General features: G+C 33.7%; 1 protein-coding gene across 3 annotated transcripts in view; it reads right to left on the bottom strand.

The window, feature by feature from the left end:
- LOC111143691 (NCK associated protein 1) overlaps positions 1 to 24,617 on the bottom strand; it is a 99,434-nt gene that overhangs the window by 49,577 nt on the left and 25,240 nt on the right. For all 3 annotated transcript variants that reach the window (XM_022497532.1, XM_022497518.1, XM_022497524.1), the window contains 10 exons: positions 15,519 to 15,611; positions 15,271 to 15,327; positions 14,389 to 14,531; positions 14,217 to 14,307; positions 11,369 to 11,506; positions 10,191 to 10,239; positions 6,255 to 6,411; positions 3,336 to 3,392; positions 1,035 to 1,131; positions 503 to 609 (listed from right to left, as the gene is read on the bottom strand). In XM_022497532.1, the coding sequence (XP_022353240.1) occupies positions 503 to 609; positions 1,035 to 1,131; positions 3,336 to 3,392; positions 6,255 to 6,411; positions 10,191 to 10,239; positions 11,369 to 11,506; positions 14,217 to 14,307; positions 14,389 to 14,531; positions 15,271 to 15,327; positions 15,519 to 15,611 (989 nt within the window). The remainder of the gene's footprint in view (positions 1 to 502; positions 610 to 1,034; positions 1,132 to 3,335; positions 3,393 to 6,254; positions 6,412 to 10,190; positions 10,240 to 11,368; positions 11,507 to 14,216; positions 14,308 to 14,388; positions 14,532 to 15,270; positions 15,328 to 15,518; positions 15,612 to 24,617) is intronic.

The raw sequence follows: 24,617 nt of genomic DNA on the forward strand, positions 1-24,617 counted from the left end.
GGTATCTCATAAACTACATCATTACCAAAAAATCACAAATGAAAGAGGATTAGAGGATTAGAAATAAGATTTTTCTGTACGCTCTTATTTCTCTGCTTCATTTATCTAAATCCTATTGAAAGACTGTGGACTAAAATGACAGACATTTCAAATCACACACTTTTGCAACTCTACTTCGGAAGGATGCTTTTTAAATTTTTGTATAGTAAGTCATCTTAAAAAATGAATTCCAAAGGAAATAGTACTGGTTATAGCAAGAAAACAGGAATTTATGACAACCTAGAGTATTAGAAAGGAAACATTAAAACCCTAATATTAAGCTAAAGTAGACTCCGCATTCTAATTCCTATCACCTAATGATATATTACAAATATTCCTTTATTATGAAATATGAAAAGCCCTTAAAAAGGTCTTTCAAAATAATTTAACCCCAAGTTTCCAAGTTTCACATCCCATACATCAAAATATTTAAAAAATAACTTTTTAAATGTTGTTAACTTACTTGTCTATAAAGTCATCTGCACTCTTCTTTGGCATGTTATCTGCATGACGAAGTAGCCAGATAATTTCATCACGGGCAAAGGATAATGCCATAAAAACAAAAAGGGCCTAATTAAAAAGAAATAAACAATATTGCTTATTCTCATGCCAAGCTTCTAAGTAAAACCTACTCATAATCTTTCTCTAAGTGAAAAGTCACTGGCAAGAACTGATGAAATCAAGTTCAAAACACAAAAATGAAAATACAGAAGAAAACCTGGAGATATGTATCACGAAAAGTACATATATAAGTAAGAAGTGAGAAAAATGGAGGAAGGTGTGATATATGTATCAAGTAAACAAATTCATTCTCAGTTATATATGTTTTAGTAAAAGTTCAAATTCTAGTACAATTTCCCATAGAGAATATTTTTTAATTTTAATACAGCACACATATTGTTAAGAAATTAAATCAAATTTTAATAAAACTTCACATAGAATTTTTCCTTTTAATATGGCGCACCTGTAGGTAGAACAAGAATTAAATCAGTTACCTTCGGACCTAGCAAGCCAGGTTGATCAGAGAGGACAGTAGCCAATTCTTTCAGTGCAGACCTTAAAAATTTACGTCTTTCTCTGTGCATTGAACCACTATAGGGAAAGACATCATTATAATTTATGTTTCCACTAAAATTATTATTGACAATTAAATAACTTATCACTTCAGGTCAATTTCCAAAGTTGTTTTAGGAAGAAGCCCCTACAAGTATCTTCTATGGTATGTCATTAAAGGACTTTCCAATCCTACGTTTATCCTTGCCTTTCTTATGCTGTTTTTATAACCATGTTTATTCTGTTATTCTCCACCTATCAAAATCCTACCCAAACTTTAAGACCAATCCTTCAAAAAGCATTTCCCACTATCCAGATGTCCATTTCTAAATAATTTCTCCAACTTTAATACCATTTAGCCTAGCACTTTAAGAACTGGACTGTGAAATCCTTAAAAGCAAGCAATGTTCTACTATGTATACATTTCTGTCATCTCCACAAAAAAATCAATGAACACAAGTTAATAAATATCTGATAATCCATATCCAATTTATTAACTACATTCCTATTAAATATATAAGACTTACTAAACAAGAGCTATATACAATAAAGATATTGGGATGAGATCTCTTGGCACTCTTGTTCAAAAACAGAAAAGATGAGGAAAGGAAAAGGTAATTATAAATATTTATTACTAGGTATTCTTTAAATGAAATACAAATTTTTAAAAAGAATTACTCTCACATAATAACATGGAAAAAAAATCACAGAACATTTTAAGTATTCCAACTTCTCACAATATGAAAAATATACAGTCCCAATTTTAGGTTTTAAGATTTTGATAGGTACAAAAAATGGCACCACCACCCCCACCCCCCCCACACACAATATATATATATGCCAGAAAAACAACTGTAAGGGATATAGAATACCAGAAACTTGGCTGGGACCCAGTAGAAGGCACCGATTAAAATCCAACCTCTGCCTCCCAATCTTAGGTTTCACCTCTCCTAGTTTTAGCCACTCATCTATAAAGCAGGGATGATGATACCTGCCTCAAAAAATACATCTTCCATAATGGCTGAAACACAACACTTTCACAATGTTAGGTTAATTCCAGTAACAAGCTCTTTTTTATCTGACAATAATAAAGTCATCCTATGCAATTTCTAAGAAAGGGATCAACGTTATTTTGACTATTTTGCTACACAGAGTTGCTACAAGGTCCCTGTGGTGTTATTTATACAGAGAAAAGGTCTATAAAGTACTAAGCCTGGATTATGGGAATGAGAAATTCCTATGAAAAATTATTGCTTATTACTTATGGTTGATTTATATAATAAATAAAGGGGGGAAACTTCTTACCTTTGAAAGAGTTTCATAAAAGATAGCTATGACACCATATATGTGCTTACAACAGTGTCTATCCAATGAAGAAGTGATAATCATTTGTATGTCAAGAAAGGAATTCTAACATACTCCAAAGTATGTAATTTATACTAGAAAATAACTTTTTAATAATATAAGCATTTTATTCAAGTGAAAAAATATGCATGAGGAAAATGATACAACACTGACAGCAATAAATAAAGATGGTTTAAATTCCCAACATCCATCCCATAGCCTGAACCTAAATTCTAAAACTTCTTGTGGTTTTATATTTTTATCAGTGGCAGTGATATCTTCTCTCTGGCTTATAGAAATACAGATGGCTCAAATAATATTATTTCTACCTAAGTTCAGTAGAGAAAATATTCTATACAAGTATACCATATATATCAATTAAGTTGAAATAAATTATTTATAATTCTTTCATGAGAAAATTGAAGAGCTGTTCAAAGATCTTAAATATGCTAACTTTTAAGTTATTCTATATATTTACTAATATAAAATATTTATTACAATTCAGGAAAGGCTACTTTGAAAAGTAAATACTACTTAGGAGAGTGTGAAAATATGTCAATTTTCATGAAATATGAAATCACATGAAATCACAATTTGCAAAGTATTGGCACAAAAGCATAGTAATGGTAAAAGACTTAAATGATACCTAAAATAAAAGACCTTTGTACAGTACTTTCTTAGAGCATTTATATCAACACTTCAAAAATATTTAAGATCTGTCTGTACTAACTTGAAGCTTACTAGATACTAAGGATATATACCTATTTTTCATTGATTCTAAGTCTCTCACTTCTATCACATCTTGTACACATTAATCTGCCATCATTTCACCAAAATTATGCTTTAAGAAAGAAATTCTTCTTGATTTTAAGTTCCACAGGTAAGACAGAACTACTTACGCATGTGATACAGCTGCCTCTTTGCATTCTCTTATGTCATTAATACGCTTATTATAGCTATGTGAAAAAAAAAATTAAAACCACATTAATCTTAATTTCATCAGTAACAGTCAAAACAAGTTAGCCAAACAACAAAAGTCAATTAAAATTTACTACTAGCAACAAGGAAAACTGGCCCTCAAACTAAAAATGCATGGAAGAAATCCACCCACTTCCTTTCCTGGTTCCCTTATAGTACACAGTTAAGTCTTCTTAGAAAAAGAGTTCTCATATTATATTAAATCTAACAAAAAAAATTAAAGCTCACTATGTAGATCTTGATTAAATACACCTCATTAAGCCCTCATGGAGTTATTAAAAATTGTACTTCCAATGAAATTAACAGTGGTTTCCCAAAATCTAAAGCAATAACAAAGCTATTACTTCTGATTTTTATGCTATTTCATAAAAAAATTCTGAAAGGACATAGTGAGCAACACTAGTGAATGTTTGGAGACGGGTTTTGTGGCAGAAAAAACTAGGGCAGGAAAGCATAAGACTACTTTAAATTAAAAGAAACAGGACACGAACATCAAAAACTTTAAAGATAACACTTGAAAAATAAATGCTAATAAATACATTATTTTCATAAATGCTATATATAAAAACTCAAAATTTCTAAAACGTTAAAGAAAAACTATATTCCTGACAACCCAGCTAAAACCAGTTACACCAAGAATTCCAACCTCTAAATTAAATACTCTAAAATTTATGTGTTCTTTGCGCAAATGTCGAAAATAAACTAATTCTGTAATCACTGTCCTTAATAACTCATAAGCCTTTATACTTAACGATCTTCCGTGTAACTACTGGAAGTCCGATTTTAAATTGGTCACTCTTGATTTAATAAAAAATTAAGACTCCTCAACTCTAAATATGAAGATTCTTATATGGTTAAGTTTCTTATTAGAAAAGCATAACAAAAAAAAAAAGAAAAGGAAAGCATAACATCAAGGCAATCGGTCTCATGGTGTCATTAAGTTTATGTGTATCATACATAAGTTGCTCAATATATAGACTACCTGGTTCTAAATGCTTACATATATTTAAATACTATTCCACAGAGAAGCTATCAATATGGTAAAACAAAATACAAGTTTCATGACTTTCAACCTGAATCAATTAGAAAATGAAAATCAATTAGAAGCTATCCCATAAGGCAGGGGATATTTCCAGGTACTCCACCACCTAAAATAAAAGCCGAATAAGAGCTGTAAAGTACATACAGCACTAGACCTCATTTTATGACCAAGAAACTACCACAAGAGAATGTCAGAAACAGGGAGCGCCTGGGTGGCTCAGTTGGTTTGCCTTCAGCTCATGTCATGATCCTGGAGACCTGGGATCAAGCCCCTGCTCACTGGGGAGCCTGCTTCTCCCTCTCCCTCTGCAGCTTCCACTGCCTGTGCTTTCTTTCTCTCTCTCTTTCTCTCTCTGTCAAATAAATAAATAAAATCTTTAAAAAAGAGAGAGAGAGAGAGAGAGAAAGAAACAGAGAGAGAATGTCAGAAACACCCACAGAGAAAGAAATCCAAACAGCTGTCTCTTGAGCAAAGGACTGGGAGGTAAATCACGGTGGCAGTAGTGACCAAAAGGGACAAAAATCAATTTTCTGGGGACGATGGAAATGTTCTGTATCCTGAGTAGGTGATCACCTAGAATATTCATATACAAATTTGTTGACACCTAAAATTTATGCATTTTTGTCAGTAAATTTTACTTCAAAAATTAGTAGGGGAAAGAGGGCAGATTCCTTTAGCCTCTTCAAGATACAGATATAGGAAATACAACTTAGGGATGACGTCCAGAAACCTGTAATTCCTACACACACTAAAATGTGAGGCTTAAATTGGTAGGTTAAACAGATCTTTATTTTTTAATAAATAACAGATGCTTCATCTCAATTTCATCAAGACATTTCTAAATTGGATATGAAATAAATGTAGGTAAACTTTATTTCTATCTGAAGCTAAGAAGCCAAACATAATTATTCAACACCTTCAGGTATAGGGGAATCCCAGAATATTTTAGACACTCCTAATTTCAAAAGATTTCAAAATTGCTACCAAGTATGAGTTCAACCTGTCTTTAATATACTGTCTATAGAACCTCATGTGGAAAGAAATGTAGGCATTAAGAATTTCAAGGAAACAAATTTGTATGAACTGCTCATACAAATTTACAGGGAATTAATATACATGAGTCACTTGAAACAACTTATTAAAAGGAAACATGTTTTCTTATGTGCCGTGGTCTGACTTCTATAATTGTTATAACTAAATAAAAGCTTTTGACTGATTCATGTACTTTTAAATAGCACTACAAAAATGTCAAAACTCTAAAATGCATATGGTACTTTCAGCAATATTTATGTCTAATTCCATATCATGATTTGCAAAAGAGAACACATCTTCTTTATCCTAAAATACAAACTTCGAAAGGGCAGAAACACTAGTATTTTAATCTACAAAGTTACCTATAAAAATGATATGAATATACGGGACGCCCGGGTGGCTCAGTGGGTTAAGCCTCTGCCTTCAGCTCAGGTCATGATCTCAGGGTCCTGGGATCGAGCCCCACATCAGGCTCTCTGCTCAGCGGGGAGCCTGCTTCTCCCTCTCTCTCTCTGTGCCTGCCTCTCTGCCTACTTGTGATTTCTGTCTATCAAATAAATAAGTAAAATCTTTAAAAAAAATGATATGAATATGAATGATATGAATACTACCATATCAGGATGATTGTTAAAAACAACTTGCTATGGCCAGTAAGATACCACAGGTGTTATCTTCTTGTATGACATGACCCTTTCTCTATTACCAACTTCAATGAAGATAATCCTACTCTTCTCCAAAAAAAGCAAGATAAATGAAAATGCCATACCCTCGTATGTTTACAAATAAGTCTTCTGCAGCTTTGTGAATGTGGAAAACTTCATCCCGAAAGAGAGAGAGGCAAGAGCTACTTTGAAGAGCTAGCTTCCAAAGGTTCAATGCTGTCGCATCAGTATTTAGAATCCCATGGCACAAAATGAAGCCAACTTTAAAAAAACACAAGTAAATACAAAGATAAAAGTATTCCAAAATTATATTATTTCAGTTACAAAGTAGCTTTCAAATTTTTCAGAAATATAAACATAATCACTAAATCGAGGATTTCAAGTGACAGATAAAAATTCATATACATACAAGATAGCAACAATATTTCTCTCAATAGTTTTCTGTATTCTGCAAAAACCAGTTCTTCCAACCCACACTGATGAGAAAAAGAAATGTTGCTTCTGGGTAGTATAAGAAGTCATTTTTAACAAATGAGTAAAAGACATTTTCAAAAATCTTTACAAAATATTTTAAGCCAAAGATCAGAAGTTACTACTTAACACACAATACAGCAATCATTACAATTATTCAAATAATTGAAAAATAAGACTAATCTACTTTTCTAAATCACCAGAAGAAATGCAATAGCATCCTCCATTTTCATAGCAATGCACAGTTTACCAAATAAGTTTTCACATATATTATATCACATGATTCTGTGGAATAGATAAAACAGATGGTATCCTTCTCTTTCATAGTTTAAGAAATGAAGGTTCAATGACTTACCTAAAGTCACACCATTAACATGTTAGAGCTAGAGTCAGCCTCAAGTATTTACCCTTGAAGTCTAAGGTTCTTTCAATATATTATGCTGCTCTCTAGTATACGGATTCAAATCTCTCTTTCATCTTCTGTTATCTACTTTGGAAATCCTACACAAAAATATAATCATATATATGTTTGTGGATGCCCTCTCTAGCCATCCATACTAGGCCACAAAACCTCATCTGTCCTTCATTCAACATTTATTCAGTGCCGGCTATACAAAAGGTACCGTAGTGGGCCAGTTACAAACCAATCCTATTTCCTGTCAAATTTCCCTAGGATTCTCAGTAGTCACTCCCACCTCTAAACTCCTGAATCATTAACATACAACTTGCCATATATCTTTTTATTCTTAGCTCAACCTTCTTTTAACAGGGCCACTACACAAGCAAGTTAACTTTTTAAGTCAAGTGGGCATATACTGTGCAGTCTTATGTGCAGACGTGTATTTAAATTTCCTGAAACACATAAAAGTATTTTTAATGCAACAGGACCCCTAAACACAAGCCAATTATATGATCTGGTACACAAGCAAAGAAATACAATTCACGTACGGAAACTTAAAAAGAATCCTCAAGAGAGACTGTAAAAGATTCTTGCCTTATAGAATGACTTTTTACTCTAAACCCCTGAGTAAAGAGATTTCATTTAGTGCCTTATACCTTGTTGAATACTTAGATTCACAAAATTGCTGCTGACAACAAAAGGTTTCTCTAAAAATATTAGCAGTTATATTATGGGTTACCATATGTTTTATTTTTTTAAGATATGGATTACCTTTGAATTTAGTACATCCATTTGTTTATGACAGAATCAAAAAAGGTAATGTAATTCAAATTCGACTGCCCAAGATCAGGATGGTTTATTAAATTACATATTACCCTCCTTTCCCCACCAACATCCCAATAAAAGGACAGAAAAAAAGTTTTTTTTAACTTTTTAAGCCACAAAAAGTGTTGGAAACAAGACAAAACACCAGTGCTAGATAAGAAAATTAGAGAGTATCTTTCAAGATGGAAAGTAGGTAGAATTTAATTTAAAAGGAGACTGGACTTAGTAACCCAAAACTCCATAGATGAAAAGAGATCTTTCCCAAGGAGTCCTCTGAGTCCAACCAATATAGCAAGAATAGACCCTGAAAAGAATACCAGGATTAAGTTATTTTATACTGCATTCCAAATAGCTGAGTCTTTAACATTCCAGGTTCTCAATAATTCTTGGCCAGGCTATAATATAGACCCGTGATCCTCAAACTTTAGCTTGCATGAGAACTACTGGAAAGGCTTGTGATTTTTTAAATCATATTGCTAGGATTCATTCACAGTCTAATTCAGCAGGTCTAAGGTAGAAATCAAGATTCTGTATATCTAACAAGTTCTAAGGTGATGCTGCTGACCCAGGGACCACATCTGAACTAATCTAAAGCAAAAGTGCTGAAGAAAGTAGACCACCTTCTACATAAATGTCCTACTCTGAGTATCGAGGTCAAAAAGTACAGAGTTTAAGGTAATTCTTAACGTAATTCTTAACCTGTTACCTCTACTCAAGGCTCAATTACATGAAAGCAGCAAAACTCAGAGTAAACACCTTCCTTATTTTGGCAACTGTGGTCATTCCACATCTCTCTGCCTTCTCTATGTCCTTATATCCCCAATTAGGATAGCCTACCTTCTGAACCACTTCCCTGCTCATCATATGAAGACCTGCAATCAGCATTCCTGTACAGACTGGCGCAACTAGTTTTAACTCTGAGATCACCCATACCACCTAACTACTAACCACCTCTATTCTACAGCCATACTTCCATTAACATGAACCATCAAGGATCACAATACATTTCAGCAAAATCAATACTGTGAAAGCTGGCTTTTGAGTCAACTAAGAGAAGGGATTAAAATCTCAACTATCATTATAGAAGAAAATATAAATATCACAAAACTGATCAATGTAAAAAATATAATTAATAAAAATGGCTAAGGAGGGACATCTGGATGGTTCAGTCAGTTAAACATCCAACTCTTGATTTTTGGTCATTATCTCAGGGTCGTGAGATCAAGACTTGAGACAGGCTCCATGCTCAAGATTCTCTCTCTCTCTCTCTCCCTCTGCCCCCCACCCACTCGCATGTGTGCACACTATAAATCAATCAATCGATCAATCAAATCTTTCTTTAAAAAACGCTAAGGATAGGGAGCATGTGCTCTCTTTCATACTAGTAACAGTGCCAGGACTATTCAAAGTGCCAGGGCATGATGAGATTAAGTAAAGAAAGAGAGTACTTAGAAACTTTCACAAAAATTTGACATTTAGTAGGAGTAGAAACCTAGTAATAATCTATTTGTCAGACAAAACCGAATCAAATAATTAAAAATGTGAGTTTTTATTTTCTATCTTTATACAAAATAAAAACTCTTTATTACCTTATTTCTGGTAACTCTAGTAATTCACTTTTAGTTCTTAGTAGTTTAGGAATTCGTATTTTATCTAAGTATCAATCCAAAATAATTAAAAAAAGAAAAACTGGTCCTTCACTATAGTTTGAGACATACTATAATAAAAAGACAACAAATACTACCTAATGGTTAATAAATCAAGTAACAAGAACTAGAGGAAGTTAAAAAAAATGCTCAAAATTACTTCCCTCTGCCACTGGACTTCAGGGTGGTAGAAGTAATTGTATTATAGCAATTCTCATTCTATATTATATCTGTTGGTCACTGTGTCTATTTTCCCTACAGTTTGTGAATTTCTCAGGAGCACAATTAGTACTTTTATCCTCCATGTATCTAACTGCCAACCATGAGTCACTATAGTATTACTGAAATAAATCAAAATCAAAAACCTTAGCTGAATAAATACAATATTTCTAAAAATCATTAAAAACAAAACAAAAATGTAGTTTGACAGTCACTCTGAGAGGCAATTTATGTACCATTAGCCTTGGCATTAGCCTGGGTTATTTTGTCTTGGTCACTTATTAACTATGTGGACTAAGCTTTAGATTCCTGATCTATAAAGCAGACTATCTATCCTGACAGGGTCAGTATGAGAAGTGAATGAGGTAAGGCACTGAGAAGGTTTAGTGCACTGCTTGGCATAGAAGTAATCCATGTTACCCATTATTTTTTCTAAAACTTAGAACCTGAGGGGTGCTTACAAAACTAATTTTACTTACAGATAATCCATTTTTCCATTGCATCCAAAGAGAGATATTCACAAGGCATCTTAAAAAGAAAATACAGATGTCTGATTAAGGAAATTCTAAAAAAACAAACCCTGTACTAAGTCACTGTCTCTCTCCTAAAAATTTTTACTACTCAATTCATGGCTCAAATACCACCACGACATATTTGAAAAGTTGGATAAAGGTCTTATAATTTATATTTAAATGTGCAATTCATAAAGGACAATGAGAGCTGTGCCCCCTTCACATTTACACTCCCTGAAATCTCCCCTAAAATAATATTTTGCAAAACTGTCTTCAATCTGGTAAAGGATAAATCTCCAAGAGTCTATTCTACATTTCCCAAGTCTATTTCAGAGCTTTTATATTCCAAAGGATAATATATTAATCAAGTTAAAAATGATTTATGTACATAGATGCAGTCTCACCCGAATCAGTAATTATGTGTGTGTGTTCTCCATTTGCAGAACTTCTATGTTCATATACACAGGAAAGACTGAAAATACAGTCAACCCTTGAAGAGCATAAGAGTGAGGAGTGCCAAACTCCTCTCCCTCTGTAGTTGAAAATTCACCTAAAACTTCTGACTCTTAAAAACTTAACTACAAATAGCCTACTATTGACCAGAAGCCTTACCTATGACATAAGGTCAATTAACATATATTTTATGTTATACATATTATCTAATGTACTCTTACAGTAAATTAAGCTAGAGAAAAGAAAATGTTATTAAGAAAATCTTAAGGAAAAGACATTTATAGTATTTATCAAAACAATCCAGGTGTAAGTGGACCCACACAATTCAAACCTGTGTTGTTTAAGGGTCCACTGTGTGAAAGAATATAATGATTTTCTATAGTCGGTGAAGACTGAGGTGATATTCTGGTTTTTTTCTTTAAAATCTTCTGCATTTTCCAAATTTTCTACTACACCAGAACAAAACAAACATTTAAATTTTAAAAGAAAATACTTAACACTAATTGTATTAACTCAGCATCAAAATTTAGAAATAAAAAATTCAACAGTACGCCTTACTGAGCATCTTACAATAAATTTTACTGACAGGCTAATATCAATTAGAAGAAAAACTGCAACAACACAGCATAACCGATATTTTTTAAAAATCAATTTTACTATTTCCATTCAAAAAGGGAAAAATAGAACCATACGGTGTCAGACTGTGCAGGATTAAGCATTGTACTAGGTGCACTGATGAGACTCAATAGTTGGGCATTTCTCCACTGGTCAGCTGAAAGATTCCTTCGAGGATACACCATCTGAAGAGAAATCAGTGCATCTGAAAGAGACTAATTAAAATAGGAAAAAAGGAAGTTGAGGAATAAATTTTTTTTTCCATTTAAATTTCAGCTATAACTGCTGTGTGTTTCTAACTGTATCATCTGAAAACAACAAAGCCTAATTACAACTATGCTCCATATAATATCTGAGGAGGGTCCAGCTATCTCCTCTCAAGTGTTTTTTTAATTTCATAAAAGCAACATAGATTCTGCATTTCTGGAGAAGATCTTAGCTCAGGAAATCATGTTACTTCCTTAGAAATTAAAATGTTTGGGCGCCTGGGTGACTCCGTTGGTTAAGCGACTGCTTTCAGCTCAGGTCATGATCCTGGAGTCCCGGGACTGAGTCCCACATCGGGCTCCCAGCTCCACGGGGAGTCTGCTTCTCTCTCTGACCTTCTCCTCGCTCATACTCTCTCTCACTGTCTCTCTCTCAAATAAATAAAGTATTTAAAAAAAAAAAAAAAAGAAATTAAAATGTTTGGCAATCTTGGGATTTTTATTTCAGAAGAGGTAGGAAGCCTAGTTTCATTCTTTTGTACTCTGATAGTTCTCTCTGAAATAACAGAACATTAGGGTTGTATGACTAAGTGTTATTAGAACTCAACATATTTCATATTTCTCCAAAGAATGCCTTATTAAAAAATGTACTCTATCTTAATAAATTACTATACTTCTATTTGCCATTGGTCTGTTAAGTACAGCTTTATCATCAAGGTATTTAATGTTTCTTCTCATCTGCTTTTTGTTTGCTTTTAACTGGGCTTTGGTACTTAGCTCTACTTTTTTTTTTTTAAGATTTTATTTATTATTTGACAGAGATCACAAGTAGGAAGAGAGGCAGGCAGTGGGGGTGGGGGGAAGCAGGCTCCCTGCTGAGCGGAGAGCCCGCATGTAGGGCTCAATCCCAGAAACCTGAGATCATGATCTGAGCTGAAAGCAGCAGCTTAACCCACTGAGCCACCCAGGTGCCCCATCTCTGCTTCTTAAAATTTCTGTTCAAGAGTGATTTTTTTAATTATATATTTTTTAAGATTTTGTTTATTTGACAGAGAGAGCCAGGGAGCTCAAGGTGGGGGTAGGGGGTAAGGCAGAAGTAAAAGGAGAAGCAGGCTCCCCACTGATCAAGGAGCCAGAGGCAGGGTTCAATCCTAGGACCCTGGGATCATGACCTAAACTGAAGGCAAATGCTTAACCAAGTGAGCTACCCAGCCACCCCTAAGGGTGATTATTTAATCTGGCTGCACATAAACTACCATGGGATTTGTTCAGAAAACAGAAACCAGGATTCTACCTAAAATCATCACCTAAGTGGGAAAAGAAACAAATTTGCAGTGGGTAAAAACAAGGCCATACATAACTGGCAAAAAGTCAGAAAAGGATCCATGGAGAAAACAAGAGAGGAGGAAAGAAGACCATTCTAGGTGAGGAAAAACCACTACCAAAATCAGAGACAGATGATTAGGACATGCTCAGCACTCTGAAAAATCCTGACACTTCCACCTATAATGCTGATTTTTACTTCAAAACTGATGCCATCCATTAGCTTCTTTCTAACTAATGATCCAACTAACTTCAAAACATTAAACCTATATAAATTTGTGGGATAATACAGCTATACAAAAAATTAATTGCAAACACACCTTCTGTAAATGCATCTTCAGAATTTTCACAGGAATAAGAAAACTGAAGGAAAAATCTTGGCATTAACAGATTCATACAAAATAGTGTATTATTAAAATGTCTAACTCTTATCACTCAGAGAATGAACCAAGATTCTGAAATCTTGGGCTTTAGTTCTGGTTTTGTCACTATTACTGCCAAATGACTACTCATGTTACTTCTCCAGCCCTCAATTTCCTTATCTATAAAGAGGATATATGAGATACCTATACATTTCCCTGATGTGCTTAGGAACATTCGAATCAGCCCTACTGTGGAGAACCCATACAGCAAGACTCCTTTGAACCAAAAATTGTTTCATTAAGAACTATTTTTTTTAATATATTATAAAAGACAGATGTTCCAAATTATTTTCACAAAACTCTTGCAATTTTTTTCTCATTAAGAGGTTTTATTAATAATATAACTAAAATGTACCAAATACTATGTATCCAAATACTTTTGTGAAGAAACTCATTTAATCATCCTCACAACCATATGAGGGAGGTACTATTATTCCATTTTTACAGGTACGAAAACTGAGATACAATGAAGTTGGTTAAATGACTTACCCAATATTACATACTCAGTAATTGGCAGAGTTGGGATTAGAATCCAGGTAGTCTGATATGAGAGGAGACATTCTCAAATACTAAATTTCACTACCTCTATATCTTATACCGCATCTAAAAACTATAATGAATGATCCCTGAGTCTTCAAATACTATTTGGGAGTCTAACTAATTAGAGTTCTCTAGTTCACAATTGGATAAAACCATACATAGCTATTATTCACATCCCATTATGTTTTTCATAAAAGTTGTTAATCACTCTAAATAGTCACCCTTATGCCATCTCATATGCCTATTTATTTATTTATTTATTTATTTATTTGAGAGCAGGCAAGAGAGTACGCATGCATGAGTGGGGTAGGGTGGGCAGAAAGAGGGGGAGAGAGAGAATCTTAAGGAAGCACCACATGGGTTCAGCAAGGGGCATGATTTCCTGGCCCTGTATCTCACATGCCTACTTTGTGCATCTAAAAACCAGACTTTACCTTGCTGTGGGGTACAAATTCTTCCATCATCTTCTTTAAAGGGTTTTCATAATCCACAATCATCTGACCAAGGCGTGGATATTCTCGGTCACTTAAAACAGACATACCAAATTTCAGGGAGGTGTTAGCCATCAAACAGAATTTCACAAAGATATGTATAATGCAGGTCTACCTTGCTCCATGGGTCATTTCATGAGCATAGTTATATAATCCAATGATTGCCTTTCTTTCTTCAATTCGAGACAGCAGTATCATAAGTGTTGTATAGGTTATGATCAAATCTAAGTAGTTCTTTGTTAAATCAAAGTTTACAGTCTAGAAAACAAAAATCAAGGTTAACTCCTTATTTTACAAAACTTTTAAACACACACACACACACAAATCACAGCAGCTATTGAAAGCCAATAATTTTCTATATTTATTTTATCCCCATTTCTAAGATTCTAATTCCTTTCACCAAAAATATACCTAAAATTTGGAAGTTACAGGTAACAGTTTTGTGCTGTTGACAAACTTTTATAGATGAAAAAAAGTTTGTTATTGCCTTAACTGATGACAGTTTAAAGGGATAAACAAAACCAGAATAAGAAGGAAGATGGAACCAATCTCACTAAGAAAAAGGAGTATTATACCAATAAGTAATAAAATTCACTGAATAAGTAAATTGTCAATGGAGACATTTTTCACTTTGATTTCCTGTATCTAGAAATTATCATACCTAAGAAAGATTCCATCAAGTATGTCTTTCACAGAGAAAAATATTATTCACTTAACTTTTAATTGGGTCTTCTAAAATAAAATACTAAAAGTAACTACTACTTCCCAATATGGACAAAACTTATACCCAGTGACAAATAAACAAGTAAACACAGAGAATACATTATAACTCCTTACCTTAAAAAAAATGCTACAAAATATGCCAACTGAACAATGCTAAAATTTCACACACTAGACACGTAGATTTTTTTTTCTGAAGAAAAATATTCAGTCCACTTATTTCTATTAGAAAATCAGATAGAAGAGAATTGGAAATTTTTCTGAAAATAATACTTACAATATCAAAGAAGACTTGGCAAACGTCAATAGTATTCAGCAATTCACAAACATGGTCCTGAAAATAAAGCTTATTTTAATCTCTCACCTATATAAACGATACTAAATTTAGAAAACACACACAAATAAAAAGTATTTTAAGTTTTAGTTCTAGAAGAAATCAAATTTTATTATATACAAGTGATAAAGCAATTTATACAATTAACAAACATCATTCTATGTTAAATTTTACATATTAAAATACATTACCTTAAATTCCATAACATCTACAAATGTGAAGTAGTATAATGCCAGATTTTTCAGAATCTCTGATTTTTCTTTCTGTAGCTGTGCAAGCTGTTGCTGTAAAAACAAAATCAGAATCCATTATTCATTCAGAACAAAGATACTTAATTTTACTACAAACTATCTTCTTTTATGATTGCTATATGGAAGCACAAGCTCTTAGAACAGTATCTCTAGATGATTACAGCTTTTTTAAAAAACCAAAATACTTGAGACAGCAACTGCTAATAGTGATCAGCAACTGACAGCGTGAAGCTATAAAACCAATCAAAGCAGATTAGTATCAAATTGCACTACTATTAAGGAAAGTTGGAAAATGTTAGGAAAAAATATCAAATGAACTCTTTAAAAAAAAAAAAAACGACTCATGAGCATGATCACATTACTAAAAGTGAGAGGGGAAAAAAAGAAGAAAAACACTGTAACTTACACTACAAAAAAATAATATGCTTTATAAATTTGGAACTTACCAAAAAGAACATCCAGGCAAAGCCACGTTACGCATGCAAAATAAAATGTAGATACAAACATAAAATACAGTAACGGTTCCCTGACCAGATCCACAAACATAATAATACATTAAACAAAAGCAAAAAACCACAACAACAAAAAAAGAAATGAGGAAGAAGCAAAACTAGGGTTAAGACACTGGTAAACATGAAAGAGGGAAATGTGAATACAAAAGATAAATATCATTCAATCAACTGTATTACTAGATTTACAAAAGTCCTAAGTTTTTTTTTTTAAACTATCAATATAAGTTCTGAAAGAATCCAGCCATATTTAATGTCCTGTGTATCCAATAAATGTGAATTCCGATAAACTTTCTAGAACATTTGATAGTGTAGTCCACAGAACAGCAACTCCACATCATTTAGGATAGCTTATTAGAATAGCAGATTCTCAGGCCCATGGCAGATCTAATAAAATACCGAGGTGATCTGAATGCACATTAAATGTCTGAGAATCACCTAGTCAGAATATGAGAAAACTAGAAAATACAGGAAAAGTGGCTTGAAATAACAAACTTGCTACCAAATCCACATAATTCTGAGGCTCTCATGCAGTTCTTACTTATACAGGAAGGTTGTGGGAAAAGATGCCTCTCCATGTAATTGTAATGAACCATTATAAGCCAGAAAATTTACAGCAGTTAAGTACAACATCAAGGGAAGATTTTAAAAAATAAACAAAAAAACTGTTAACAAGACTAATTTAAAACAGCAAGCACGGGGTAAACTACCCTAAGACTTCAGTCCCTGAAGACATTTAAAGAATTCTGTCTAGAAAACGTGCAAATGAGGTACCTCATTACTTCCTCTAAATGCCATATTAAAGTGTACACTTACAGTGATGTGTAACTGTTTTTAGCTTTATCTATGAGAGTAACTGCCTTTATTTTGAAGAATATATCTGTTTCAAAACAATTCCATGTTCATACGCACATTTTTAATCAGTACCACTCATAACATCAAGCAGATACTTATTTAAAAGTGATTCTATTTCCAGGGTGTGGCAGATGGTAAAAATGGGTGAAGAGGAGTAGGAGGCATATGCTTCCAGTGATGGAATCAGTTTAAGTCATGGATAAAAGGTATAGCACAGGGAATATAGGCCATGGTGTTATTATAATAGCGCTGTATTGTGACAGATGGTAGCTACCCTTGTGGTAAGCGTAGTATTAACATACAAACTTACAGAATCACTATGTCACATACCCTAAAACTAATGTAACACCGTATGTCAACTATACTTCAATTAAAAATAATTAATTTTTAAAAGCTTCTATTTCCTCAGATTATACTACCTTCACCTTGTTCAACATTAAACATTTCTGATTAATGTCTTAGTCCTTTTTCTTGCTGTTCAGTACTTTAAATTTGAGTTTTGAAACATAATAGGTGAAAGACTCATTAAGATAAGCAAGAATATAATTCAGTTGCAACTGGGCTTAATTATTAATCGTATCTTTCAATTTCAGCATCCTATTTGGACAAAAAAAAAAAGACATAGTCACCATCTCATTATGGCTTTAATGATTCTTTATACAAATCTCATTTTACATACTGATAACCTAATGTACACAGAATGTAAAAGAACTGTTCCGAAGTTATATAACTACTTCATGGCAGAACCAGAATTGGAAATCTCATTTCCTCATTCCTAATAAAGTGCTCTTTGTACTATTCTGCATACCCACCAATTTCCCTTTTTAATAACAAAATCTCATTGTGGTCTAAATTTCTCATTCAATTTATTTCCCCCCAACCATATGTAACTAGCTTCTACAATGACCAAAAGAAATGAACTCAACTAAAGAATGTCTGAATTCAAAACAGTCACGTTTTCAAAGCCCTACACAATTTGGTCCTTAATTTAATTTAACTTTCCGATCTTAAAATTTCCCCTACATTCATTCACACACAGTAGCCAAAACAAATTATTCACTATTTTCTTATCTCATGTTTTCATTGTTTCCTCTACTGAGATGTCCAAATCCCACTACTCCCAAATCACTTGGTTTAAATGTTAACCTATTTTCAAGAAACCATCCCTGAGGGCACCTCCTTTGCTCAGCTGGTTAAACAAACATCTGACTCCTGATTTAGGGTCAGGTCATGTGGGATTGAGCCCCACAATGGGCTTCACACTCAGGGCAGGGTTTGCTCTGCCGCTCACACTGGCTCTTTCTTTCTCTCTCAAATAAATAAATAAATAAAACTTTAAAAAAAAAAAAAAAAAACCATTCCTGATTAACCTTCTTCCCTGAATGCAAACAACAACTCCGTCCTCTATTTGTGTCTAATTTCTAATAATATCATTTTCTTCCATGTATCACAGCTATCTCCAACACTATAAGACAGTGTATGCAACTCATTTCTTCAGTCTCCACAACCTGTATCATATAGCTCTGCACGTAAGAAATTATGCAATATAAACATCTATGAGAGGAGTGATTTTGACAAATTAAAAGGCCTTTATATGTCAATGACAGATGACAGGTTTGGGTAGTTTTGTTAGAAAGCCTACCTCTTCATGGAGCACTGGGTGTGGTGCATAAAAAATGAATCTTGGAACACTGAAAAAATAAATAGAAAAGAAAAGAAAAGAAAGCCTACCTCTTATTGCACAACGATGATTATATGACTTTACCTCTCAGAGCCTAATACTCTTATGATGTGCCAAAATAAAGTACATAAGAACATCTGACAGTACCTGACACCCAGAAGCTACCCATTAAATATTAAGTAAGTAACAAAGGAGGCTCACAGACCACTTCTTCAAAACAACCAAAAACAAGGCTATTTTAAATGATCCCAATACTACTTACAGTACTTCTAATAAGAGTTAATATTAAGTGAGCATGCACTTTTTGCTAGGCATTGTTCCAAATATTCTACAAGTATCTCACTCAATCATCTCAATTATGTACTCTATTTAATGAAAATAAATTATATAAACCTATAACAAAGAACAAAAGTGTCTATAATTTTCAGACTTCAACCACAAAAAATGCTACCACTTAGTTCCTAAAGTGAGGGAGAGTAGATACTACCAAAAAGTACTTAAATTTTAGGTTCAACATCCAGAACAAAGTTTTCTTAATTCATCACCTCATTGTTTTATAGCGAACAAAAAGCAGGAAATAGTTTAAGAACATAAATTAGTAATAAATTGTTTAATGTTACGGAACAGAACATTAGAAAAGCACAACTCTGAGAAGAATGCATTCTGTTCATTAATGCTTTATATCATGGATTCATAGATAAACTATATACATTAGCAAAGTATATAGTTATGCAATGTTTTCTTAAAATTTCAAACCATGGATCATTATTCTTACCATTCAAGTAAAAGAGTAGCCACGCAGATTATAAAATAAGATACCTTTGCAATGAAAAATCTCGGTAATTGATCTTTGTCAAAGTAAGACGCATTTTCCACACAAAGTATCTAAAAACATGACTGAAATGTAGTATTTACTAGTTTTCATTCTTTCAAAGAAAAAGTACTGACAACTTAAAACAAGGAACCAAGGCCTAAGAGAGCTACTCACTGACTTTGAACACAAAGAAATGTGGCTATAGTTCTTTATTCGTTTATTTCAATTATTACCTTCTTTCATTAACAAAGTTGCTTATGCACAGTATTTTTCTTGGTCTAAATTATGCTAGTATTGCTCTTAAAAAACAACCAAGTATAGGAGTTTGGTTCCTCTTAAAAAACAACCAAGTATAGGAGTTTGGTCTCAGGGAAAGCTTTGTACGGTTTCTTAGTATGATATTCTAAACCAGGCTTTTAAAAGTATGAGTCCCGGGCACCTGGGTGGCTCAGTGGGTTAAAGCCTCTGCCTTCAGCTCGGGTCATGATCTCAGGGTCCTGGGATCGAGGCCCGCATCGGGCTCTCTGCTCAGCAGGGAGCCTGCTTCCCCCCCCCCCCGCCTGCCTCTCTGCCTGCTTGTGATCTCTCTCTGTCAAATAAATAAATAAAATCTTAAAAAAAAAAAATTAAAAAAATAAAATAAAAGTATGAGTCCCGAAGAAGCTATTTGGATAAACCTCTTAAGGAACTGTCAGCTACCACCCTCATCAACTCTCATCTAGATTACTACACTAGCCTCCAAACTGGACTCTATACTTCCATCTCTTGCCTCTTCAGTCTTCTCCACATAGAAGCGGGAGAGTGAGAATTTTAAAGTAACATGCTATCTCAAAAAACTGATTCCAATAATGGTTATGCAAGATATTAATACTGGGTAAAGAGTATATGGGAACTCTCTGCATTATTTCTGCAAATTTTTTCACGTCTAATATTACTTCAAAATAGAAGGCTTTTTAAAAATTCCAATGGTTTCCCATCGCACTTAAAATACAAAGTCCCTACCAGAGCCTCAGAATCAAATTTAAATAGTAGACCTGCCTACCTTTAAGACCTCATCTCCCTTCATTCTCCTCTAGCCTCACTCAGTAGTTAACGTTTTGGTCTTCTTCCTGCTCTTTTAATCAACTTCACCAAGGCTGGCCCTACCACAGAGCCTTTGCACTTGCTCTTTCTTAAGTCTGGGGTGTTCTTCTCCACTTCTTTGCATAACTCACTCCAACAGAAGTGAAGTAACAGAGAAGCCACTGTTAAGCATTCTTCTCTAAAATAGTCTCCTTTTCCTCATTACTCTCTAACTCCTTATTCTACCACTTATCTCCAATCAAAGTATGTATTTATTTCTCTTGTTTGTTGTCTAAAATCTCAACTTGAACTTAAATCCATGAGAGCAGGGGCATTTGTATCATCCTCTGCTGTATCACCAGCATTGAGATGGACATAGCACACAGATGGACAATCAATCCATCACCAATCCTCAAGATTCTCAACATAAAAATCATGAAGTCAATTTTCAAATTGCACTGCTGACTGTAAATGAATGTAGTATCAGGCATCAACTCATGCCTCAAATGAGTTTATGTATCCTAACACAGAGTGGTGATTTAATCCTTTGAACAAATCCTCAAAGTTGGGCAAAATATTTCATTATGTCTTTCCAGGATAAGAAAGCATAAGAGAAGGAAATATGAAACATCTAAAGAGAATGACATATCCTATCCAATATAAGCAAATCTCTTAAGATTACCTGAAAGTCCAAATTCACACAGAGTACACAATTTTTTAAAAAGGTTCATAGGATTTTGTAGGATTCTTCTTTTATCATATATAAAATGATTCTATTGGTAGTCAATTATATCAGAAATGCATTTTTCTGAACAAAAAGTAAGTTTTAGGGAAAGTAACCCTAATCCCTCCCACTCTATCCTGTCTACCCCCCCCAACTCAACTGTGGTCTCTTTCTCTAAATGAATCTTAAAAATATACATATACTAACATAGTCGTGCAACCATCACCCCCATCTATCTCCAGAACTTTCTTCTATTTCCCAATCCAGGTATATTTTTATATTCACTTTCCAGATACAGAAATAGACCATAAAAGGGTAAAATGCCAATACAGGTCAAATTTCAAAGCCCAAACACCTCTTCAATACACTTCAACATTGAAGCTGCCCTACAATGAAACAAAATTAGTATAGGAATAAGCAAAGCCAAAGCTATTTTCAGAAAATACTTGTATTTATTTGTAGCCTCATCAGACTGAAGCTTCCAAGAATTTCTCTAATTCAACCTCTTCATTTTATATATAAATCCAAACTTTTTCCAATATTGCTAGTCATCTGTTCAATTCTGAAAAGCATAATTTTATATTTTAAAGAACAGAAAGGCAAAAAAAATTAAAGACTGCCTCTTTTGTAAGAGGACTTTAATTACTCCTCCCATCAAGAAATTACAGTCTATTTTTCCACCCTTACAATCTCAACTGGTCTTGTAACTTGCTTTGACCAACAAAAAGCCACAGAAATGACACTCTTAACTTGAGGCCTTATGGCTTCCAATTTTCCTCTTTCGGGAACACTGTCCTAAAATGCCATGGGTGAAGAAGCCTCAAATATCATATCATGTGGAAAGAAATTGTTCAGCATTTTGCTAAGCCCAGCTAGGCCCATCCCCCAGCCAACTCACCGCTAAATGCAGCTGTGATGTAAGACTTATCACAGAATGATAAGAAATAAGTTGTGTTTTAAGCTCAGCAAGATTTGGGGTGGTCTGTTATGTAGCACTAGGTAAATTAAAATAATCTCTATTTGACCACCTCAGTGCATTAACTTGCATCAGAAAAAATCCTGAAAGTTTAAGATTTCTGGTTACAAGATGGTCAAAATTAATGCAAACTGATGAAACTACTGTAATTTTATCATTACTACTAGAAAAACCATTAATTACAGATCCTAGTATAGTGTGGTTAGGCATAACAGGTTTATATAAAAGACAGCACACTGTGTTAATAATATAATTTACCTCATATAATGGCACAATTTTCCAATATAAGTAAAAATATAAATGAAGCTAGTTCCTTCACACTGAATTTTAATAACTAATTTTTATAAATTTTTCTATAATATGTGATTGCTTTCACAACCTGGGGACACAGAAAGAAATCAAGCTTTTCTTACTGACTAGATGTCATCACTGTAATCAATAATTATACCAAGCTATTCATGTCAAGATAGCCTTAGGTGCTGCTGACATATACAAGGTAATAAGCTAACATTAAACAGTCCTCGCTAGCTATACTTTTCACTTTTTAAAGTTTCTATTTCTCTTCCTGTCAATTATCATTTGCTCCTGATAAGAGTACCTTTAATGTACAGCGCTTTAGAAAATAGACTTGTTACAATTTTGCCTAAGTAAACTCAACAAGCTTGACATAGTGAGAACCAAAAGGTTTATTTCTAAATAAACTTTATTTTTTCTAAAATACCACTTCTGGCTGCTCAAAATTATTTGTTTTTCATAGCTTTATTGTGGTACAATTTACCTACCATAATATGATAAATGAACGATTAAATACTTTGTGTAAATTTAGAGTTGTGCCACTACCAACCTTATTACTTTAGAAAATTTTCAATATCCCAAAAAGTTCCCTTGTACCTACTTACATTAAATTCACTCTTACCCCCACCACCCCCAGCACCAAGCAACTACTGATCTACTTTCTGTCTCAGCAAATCTACTTTTTCTAGACTTTTCCTATAAAACAGAATCACACAATATGTAGCTTTTTCGATCTGGCTTCTTTCACTTAGCCTAAATGTTTCTGGAGTTCACTGATACTACAATATGCATCAGTAGTGTGTTCCCTTTAATTGCTAAACAGTATCCCATTAAGTGGATATAGCACATTTTATTTATTCATTGACTGCTGAGCATTTGAACTGTTTCCAGTTCCAGGCTATTACAAATAATGAATGCTATTACAAATAATGATATAAATATATCTATATGTGGACACACACTTTCTTTTTCTTGGGAAGATTTTTTTTTTAAAGATTTTATTTACTTATTTGGAAGAGCGAGCATCAGTGATAAGAAGGGGTAGAGGGAAAGGGAGAAGCAGACTCTCTGCTGATCTGGGGGCCCAGCACCGGGCTCAATCCTGGGACCTTGAGATTCCAGGACCCTGAAGATCATGACCTGAGCCAAAGGTTCAGCTTAACGGATTGGGCCACCTAGGCTCTCCTCTTGAGAAGATTCTTGAAAGGGAACTGCTTCCTTCCTAGTTCTCAGAGATATTCAAAGAGGCAAGTGATATGAAAAGTAACCTCTAGGAAAGTGAAGAATTACTGTAATAATATAGTATTCATTTCATCAACAAATATCCCAACCTATTATTATCAGGCAACATGAGGGAGCTGGGGATAAAACTATCAGTAAAATGATAGCCCTCTAAATGAGTATATACTCTAGTGAGGGATATTTATGTAGATATACAGATAAATCTCACCTTTTTAAGGTAAATATCCAGTTTTAGAAGCTGGTTACACTACAATATATAGTAAAAAACTATAATGCTTAATACAAGACAAAGACCAACTAGTAATTACACGAAAGAGGTTTAAAACACAAACACAAACTCACTCACTCTAGTTTGCAAAGGACCACAATAAGAATTGCAGAAGTTTCTAAGGGCAGTGAGGATGTAAATAAGATGGGGAAAGTTAAAGGAGATCCTAAAATACAGAAGGCTCCCAGGAATTATTTTTCTTACATATTGACAGGGAGTGATGGCATGTTAAATTTCCTCAATCTGCAGGCCTATAAAGAGGAATAACGTTAATGCTTAAGCTGTCATGGCTTCTTTCTGGCCTTTTTGTTTATCTGTTGTTCTTGGGAGATTTGAAGACAAGGTAAAATAGCATCAATCTAAGAATAACTCCAACTTAATACAGATAATATCCTCTTAATACCTATACATCTTCATCAATTCTTTGAACTCTGAGGCACCCCTTATACATTTGCCCTACCATCTTTCCATTCATCATCTCATGCTCTATTTCCATTTTGATCCATCTTAAAATTGAATGCCCCCCAAAAATTGAATGGCCCTTCACTGTATTACACCCTTGTCCCTTTCTCCCTCCATCATTACTGCCTGATAAAACCCAGTGAGAGAAAGAA

Source organism: Enhydra lutris, unplaced genomic scaffold (assembly GCF_002288905.1).
Source record: "Enhydra lutris kenyoni isolate GAN:26980312 unplaced genomic scaffold, ASM228890v2 scaffoldscaffold1, whole genome shotgun sequence".
Classification (NCBI taxonomy): domain Eukaryota; kingdom Metazoa; phylum Chordata; class Mammalia; order Carnivora; family Mustelidae; genus Enhydra; species Enhydra lutris.